The following is a 7,680-nucleotide window of genomic DNA, read 5'->3' on the forward strand; positions in this document are numbered from 1 at the left end:
GCTCCATTCTCTCATATTTCTGATTTCTTATATCAGTGTGATCCACACTTTCTATTATCTTAGTACCATTATATGTTCAATACACTTTCTATTATCTTAGTACCATTATATGTTCAACACACTTTCTATTATCTTAGTACCATTATATGTTCAATACACTTTCTATTATCTTAGTACCATTATATGTTCAATACACTTTCTTTTTTCGTACCCTTGGTTTTTCTATGTCTAATTTAGACCATAATTGTAACCTACTTGGAGTATATATAAGTTTATATAAAATATTAAAAAACCTGCGTCCGTTATCACTAGTATAAAGTTTTCAGAAAGTTATTTCAATAACCATATGGTGTCACATCTGTCTCGAAGTTTGTTTGTTTGTTTCTTTACTTAAAATTCTTAATTTTACTTTAAACTTCAAAAATCGGTACAATTCAATTTACATCAATATCACAAAAGGGTTATCTGCAGCCCAAAGTTTGAAGTGACAGACTAGAGGTAAGGCAGTTAGTCACCACTACCTACCGTCAACTCTTGAGCTACGTTAATTAAAATTTGGATTTTACTGTCAATCCTATAACGCACACACACTGTCATAAAGTGCGGAGCGCGATTGTTATTATTATTTTGCTGTTACATAGCACGAACCTCGAAGTCACAATCCGGCACGCTTACCACTGAACTCTTCTCGGCGCAAATATATCGGCAAAGAATTACGTCATTTTTTAATTAACTATCTTATTTATATGTATTTTAGCTGTAACTACTTAAATATGATGACATGCTGAATGAATGAGCCTGATGTCAAGTGAATTTATTCGTAGTTTTCTTTAAACACTAAGAGCAACGTCTTATAATTTTTTTTAGCTCAAAAATGCTGCCGCCAACGTTCTGCGAGAGACATGGTTTATTTATAAAAACACAAAACTTGTTAAACGAGTCAGTGCATCAAAAGTTCGGACACACCAGAGAAAATTCCTCTTGGCAATTTACAGGTGAGCCAAATAAATAATCAAACTTTTAAAAGAGATTATTGAATTGTAAGACAATATAAGCGCCCTCTATTAGAATATATTGTAAGTAAATGTTTTATTTTAGATGGCAGCTGTACAATATCCTGCTGTACACTTTTTTGTCTCTGATAGTGTTCAAAGCGCAAGTAGCAGAGATTCTGTAAAAATAATTTTAAAACCACATCAAACTTAGAGTATTTTAATTGTCTTTTAACTTTTTGAAACATCTGTGGTTTATTTGGATACAAGTATATTGAACTTATATTTTACCAAAATTTAGCTCCCAAACATGTTTGTTAACAAGAGCTATATTTTACGTAATACGATTAACATTTTTGGCATAATTTGAAATATCAGTATACGTTTTAAAATATGTGATGTTATCAAATCTATTTACAATACAGAAAACATGACAAGATAGCCTTCAGGACATACTAGGTTTCAGTACTTTTTTGTTTCAAGTGTTAACTGAAAGTTAAGACTATAGTGACAGGTGTATTTTATTAGAGGTTTTAATATATTGATTTATTTGTTTTATGTTCCTTTTACAACAAAAATGGGTCGTCATAAATTGATTAAAACTATCAACAAAGTCAATATGCATTTTTTTATCCACATATAAAGATTGTAAGAAGCTTTGAGGTTGCACTGGCAAATTAAATGGGCATTTCTGTATATACAACAGTGTTTTATTGTTTGTAATGTTTCAGGCAACTTTCATAACAACATACCCCATTTAAACATTATGTATCATTATGAACAGTTTCTATACGTTTCACATAAACTTGCAGCAGTTACTGGTGGTTGTTTTTTTTATTACTTTTTGTGGAACATAGGGGGTTTATTAATAACTTTGTGTTAAACTCAATGACAATATATTTAAATCTTAATACTCCTTTCACGAGAACGCAAGATCACCTTAGAGAAAGTAGCGCCTCTGGGTGTTAAATCTATGAATACTGAAGCATAAAAATGTATCGCAGTTTCGAAATACTGTTGAATAAAGACAGTACATCAATAATTTATTTAAAGTATTACTACTGTCTACCGATGGAACGTATAGAAAATTAACCTTGCAAGTTCAAAAATGTCTAAAAATTGTCTTCAGCTGAACATTAAGTTAAATGTATACAATATGTATAAGTACAACCGAAGTTTAAAAAAATAATATTATGTATGTTTTTACAGTCTTAGAAAAGTGAAAATCGATCAGCGGAAGCTGCTGGACAATTCATCAACGATCACGGATATGGCAAAGGTATCAATAGGTTCTCGGATATATAGTGTACTTTTTCATAACATATGCAGTGCCACGTGACCTAGACTTTTTTATTCTTTTATTATTTTTAAAACAATTCTCAAAGATTATATTTTTAATTAATTTCGCCGACCTTTGCCATGAGCGTCTTTTGATTTACTTTCCAAGCGCTTCAAGGAATCACCTCTAAATCTATCAGATGTTTACTGAGAAAGGTTGCTAGACATTATTTGATTCATCGCATGCTCTATGTAAAACAGTACTCTGTAAATGAAGAGTAAGAAAGACAAAATATGTTCAAATAATATAGAACAATTAAGTTATAAATGGTTTTTAGCCGTGTTTGGATTTTTTTATGCGTAATTTTGTTCAACTTTACATCTTTTGAATAATTTTAATATTTTTCAGTGACCTGAGTCTAAAATCGCTGAAGAATAGATTGAGACAAATAAATAGCAATTTTTAACTTGTGCATATTGCATTTCCTAGAATATACTGTTAATCGTTTAAAATAATATTAATTCAACAATAATACAAAATGAGCATCTGATTCAATTCGTTCCAGTACTTCTAATCAAAACTAAACCTAGAAATCTGCAAAACCAAAAAAATCATTAATTATGGTATTTTCCAATAGAAACATAAGTTAAGGTTTACTGTATGGATGTTTGAAACATAATGTTAATATTATGTTAATTATGTGTCGTTATCCTAACAATATTTCTATGCAAAACTGAAGTAAATGAGGAATAAGATTATAATAATTTATTATGTAAGTCAAGAGTCCAGAGCGGCACATAGTCCAGAAAAGAAAATGAAGAGAACAAGCTTCAGACAAACCCTTGAAGTTTGCGAGCCTTGACCTCAGATGTGAAAGACGGTTATGATATCGTGTCTGCATTTTAATTGGAGTCTTCTGTATTATTTCACGTTTAGTTTCTTTCCGGATTCATGATAATACATTAGTACTTTTCTATATGGCTCGAAAGTTTTACGTTTCTGAAAAGTAGCTTAGAAGAACCTTTCGTTTCACGCTAAATGAAATTTGAATTTTGTTGTTGCTTTTTTTTTACAGACTCAGACTACCGTGCACGAAATTGTTTCCGACATAAGCCAACGGCAGGATATACTGTCAGATCGAGTAACCTCTCTGGAGGAGAAACTAGGTTGTATTCAAGAACAACTTCACTCACTTCCTGAATTAATAACTCAGGCTTTGACAAAACAGCTGATACACAGCGGACAGACTACCCAAACGCTGACCAGTCAGCCGCCGGTTGCTGAAAAAAGAAATGCTTTTCTTCATCCTGATTACGCTGCTTCTTTTGGAACACAAAACATGTGGTCATCACTCACTCTTCCACCAACGCAAACCGGACGTGGGGGCCTTCTTCCACCACTGGTTCCTCGAGCAGGCTCAACGGAGAACTGAAGTATTGTGGTTGCAAGCTGGTTGTGCTGTACTTTTCCAATATATGAGAGATCTTCGTTAACTTTATACACATTCACGCTAGGCTACCCTCTAATGTTCGTAAGACCAATTGAGTTCAACAAACGTGCCTCATAGGCAGATCAAAATGATTTCGTCTAGATCTGTAATTCACGTCGTACTCGAAATTTGTAAATATCAGAGAGATCTGTTAATTCACATAGTGCATAAACCTACAAATGTTTTAGAGAGCTCTTAACTCACGTGTTACACAAAACAACAAATGTATTAGAGGTAAGTTAACTCATATGCTCAGAGCAGTAGTTGTCATAGAGAATTATTAACTCACGTGTTACACAAAACAGTAAATGTACTAGGGCCATGTTAACACACGTCATGCTCAGAGCAGTAGATGTCAAAGAGATCTCTTAACTCACGTGTTACACAAAATACCAAATGTGCTAGGGCCGTGTTATCTCACGCCATCCTCAGAGATGTAGATGTCAAAACTCACGTGTTACACAAAACAGTAAATGTGTTAGGGATATATTAGCACACGTCAAGCTCAGAGCAGTAGATGTCAGAGAGATCTATTAGTTCACGTTGTACTTAAAACCGATACATGTCTACAAATAACAGACAAATAATATCGTGTTCAAATCAAATGTTTTAGATTTTTATTATTCTGGCATACTCAAAAATCTCTACTCAACCCGGAATATCTCATAGAGAATTTTAATTCATGTCTTACTATTGTCATAGCGTTATGTTAATTTGAATGATATTCATACTTAAATAATGTTATAAAAGCTTATTAATTTAACTTGAACTTCAACCGGCAAACATTGTCCATAACTATTAAATCCAAAATCATTATTATGTGTCATCACCAATACTTTCTAGACGTCGTGGTTATCTCAGCCATTCGGCATTGTTGTCCAATAGGATTTGGTCATATACTGACTAAATAGTTAGATTTATTTTGACCAATTACAACATCCTGCATCAAAGTAGTTAGGCGAGTAGCGTCGATCATTGACATCCGCCTGTATAGATCCATTAATCGATATATTTCTAGTAGTGTCTTAATCTGTTTTAAGCTAACAACACAAGTTATCACTAAAACTTATTGTGAGTAGCAGGTTTGTCCAGATTTTTCTTATCCAAAGAAGAGCACCTATCAGTCTTAGAACGATCCATCATCTGCTTCTGCGCTTGTTATACCTCCACTCTAGAAAGACGTAACCAAATTGCCCTTATCGTAGTAAACAGAATAGTCTTATTCTGAGCTATTTCATGCTAATGCATTTATGGCCTAATTCATGTGAGTGACTCGTCCAGTTCTGAACACTCTTTGGACGATATCTGGACAACTGTGTTACCTAGATACATTCTATTTCAATACATGTGTAACAAAATTAGCCATACCTTATCAACCAAATATGTATCGTTTCATCATAAGTATAACACACAATCGATTTATATGTGTTCACCAAACCTTGGTTATTCCAACATATATGTAACAAAATGAGATTCGCTTTATCGACCAGATCACTGGTTTTGTATAGTATAGTACAATAAAGCTAGATCTTTAACTATTCATAACACAACCGAGCTAATCCCATCAACCACATCTGTGCTATTTCAAATTGTTCATAATACAATCAGGCTAGCCTTATCAATCAGACCTTTACTATTCCAGACTTATATAACACAAAAAGGTAAACCCTACTGACTATTTCTGATTTATTCCAACACACTTACAACACAATAAAGGGAGTTTTTTGCTAGATTTGTTTTATCTCAGCATCCTCACATCTTCCCAAATCACCATGCGAGCAGGAATTCTTAGTTATTAGAGAGTTTCTCTACTAGATTTGTTTTATCTTAGCAAACACTTCTTCCCAAGCTACCATGATAGTAGGGATGCTCGGTTATTAGAGAGTTTTTGTACAAGTCACAGTCTATCTTAGCAGCCTGAACTTTTAACAAGTCAATATGCAAGCAGGGAGACTCGGTTATTAGAGTATCTTTACTAGGTTTGTTTTATCTTAGCAACCTCACATCTTCCCAAGCCAACATGCAAGTAGGGAAGCTTGGTTATTAGAGTTTCTCTACTAGATTTGTTTTATCTTAGCAAACACTTCTTCCCAAGCTACCATGATAGTAGGGAGACTCGGTTATTAGAGTATCTTTACTAGATTTGTTTTATCTTAGCAACCTCACATCTTCCCAAGCCAACATGCAAGTAGGGAAGCTTGGTTATGAGAGAGTTTCTCTACCATATTTATTTTATGTTCGCAGACTCATATCTTCCCAAACCACCATGCAAGCAGGGATTCTCGAATAGCATTACTTCTCACACATTTTATCATATTAAGCTGAATTAATTGTCACATTTGAATACTTTCTTAAATTGCCCCTACTTTATTAATTTATTTTAATATCTCATTATCATATACAGATCACAGTTTGTTTGTTTTTTTGCAAAACCTACATGAGTTGTCGGTTCCATAGTTAGCCCATGCATATTAAACAAACCCAATAGATCACGTGACTAAGTAGTGATATCACAGTAATTTATGTAGCAGTGTCACTGTAAAAATGTAAACTTGATCATTCATACTACGACAGATAATGTGTGTTTTAACGTGACGATTCGTGATTTAGATTATTTTATATATTTATTTTATATTATTCTTTTTGTTTAATTGATAAGTTACAGCCATGAAGGATAAGTAACTATAAAAGAAAAACTATTTACACAGACGTTAAACCAAACATGGAATAATTATTAAAAACATAATTACACATTTATGTTTAGAGGACTTAATACTTGAGGTAGACCAATCATCAAAGCTCAACCAATTTAAAATCACTAGGGCCAAATTAAAAACAAACAAACTTAGAACTCAGAAAAGAAGTGCTTCTTGCACAGTAATAAATATTTCTATGACGAAAGAAATATATAAACTATCTCTAAATTCAAGTCCGTTTTACATCGTAATTGTAGTCATTGGTACATGAAAATTAAGTTAATATTTATTTTCTTTTTTACGAAATCTATTATGACAAAATAAGCCAAAAAACATTTACGGAGTTAACCTTGAAAAAACCTAAATAGCTATTACAGCCACAAAAATAATGATAAAATGATGTTGACCATTTTTGTCTTAATCCTGACATATTATTTCAAACTTTAAATATATTTTGGGTGAAAAACCTCCAATCCTAAGGATTTATAAATTTAAAGAAATCTACCTTAGATCATTTTGACACAATTTAGAGGTATAACATCTTATTTGTTGAATATTTTTAAGTTCTCTACATAAGTGATATTATTTGCTTGTTGTTAAGTACAAATCTACACAATGGGCTATCTGATCGATATTCTGACTAAATGTAGAGATATAAGCTTCTATTGTTGTTTTTTAACATTTCTGATTTCTGTAACATACTGTTTCAAACATCACTTAAAAAACTGGTATACAAGGTAATCGACGGTTCATAACTGTAGTCACAGGAGTATCGTTAATACTACTCATACAACAGTGGTTTGTTTCAGCAGTGCAGTGTTGGTGGATAATTTGGTTGTGTAGAACATGATCACACAAAATGTCTTTATCTGTGAAAGAGTACTTAAATATCGAGTTTGATTACTTCCTATATGAGAGAATATTGAACATATAATGGTACTAAGATAATAGAAAGTGTATTGAACATATAATGGTACTAAGATAATAGAAAGTGTATTGAACATATAACGGTACTAAGATAATAGAAAGTGTATTAAACATATAATGGTACTAAGATAATAGAAAGTGTATTGAACATATAATGGTACTAAGATAATAGAAAGTGTATTAAACATATAATGGTACCAAGATAATAGAAAGTGTATTGAACATATAATGGTACTAAGATAATAGAAAGTGTATTGAACATATAATGGTACTAAGATAATAGAAAGTGTATTGAAC

General features: G+C 32.3%; 1 protein-coding gene across 2 annotated transcripts in view; it reads left to right on the top strand.

Moving 5' to 3' along the window:
- The window catches only part of LOC106458375 (small conductance calcium-activated potassium channel protein-like), a 79,446-nt gene extending 73,206 nt beyond the window's left edge, over positions 1–6,240 (top strand). For both annotated transcript variants that reach the window (XM_022384564.1, XM_022384565.1), the window contains 3 exons: positions 868–995; positions 2,202–2,271; positions 3,347–6,240. In XM_022384564.1, coding sequence (XP_022240272.1) covers positions 868–995; positions 2,202–2,271; positions 3,347–3,703 — 555 coding nt within the window. In that variant the 3' untranslated portion in view covers positions 3,704–6,240. The remainder of the gene's footprint in view (positions 1–867; positions 996–2,201; positions 2,272–3,346) is intronic.
- Positions 6,241–7,680: the final 1,440 nt, after the last annotated feature.

Source organism: Limulus polyphemus, unplaced genomic scaffold, assembly GCF_000517525.1.
Source record: "Limulus polyphemus unplaced genomic scaffold, Limulus_polyphemus-2.1.2 Scaffold453, whole genome shotgun sequence".
Classification (NCBI taxonomy): Eukaryota; Metazoa; Arthropoda; class Merostomata; order Xiphosura; family Limulidae; genus Limulus; species Limulus polyphemus.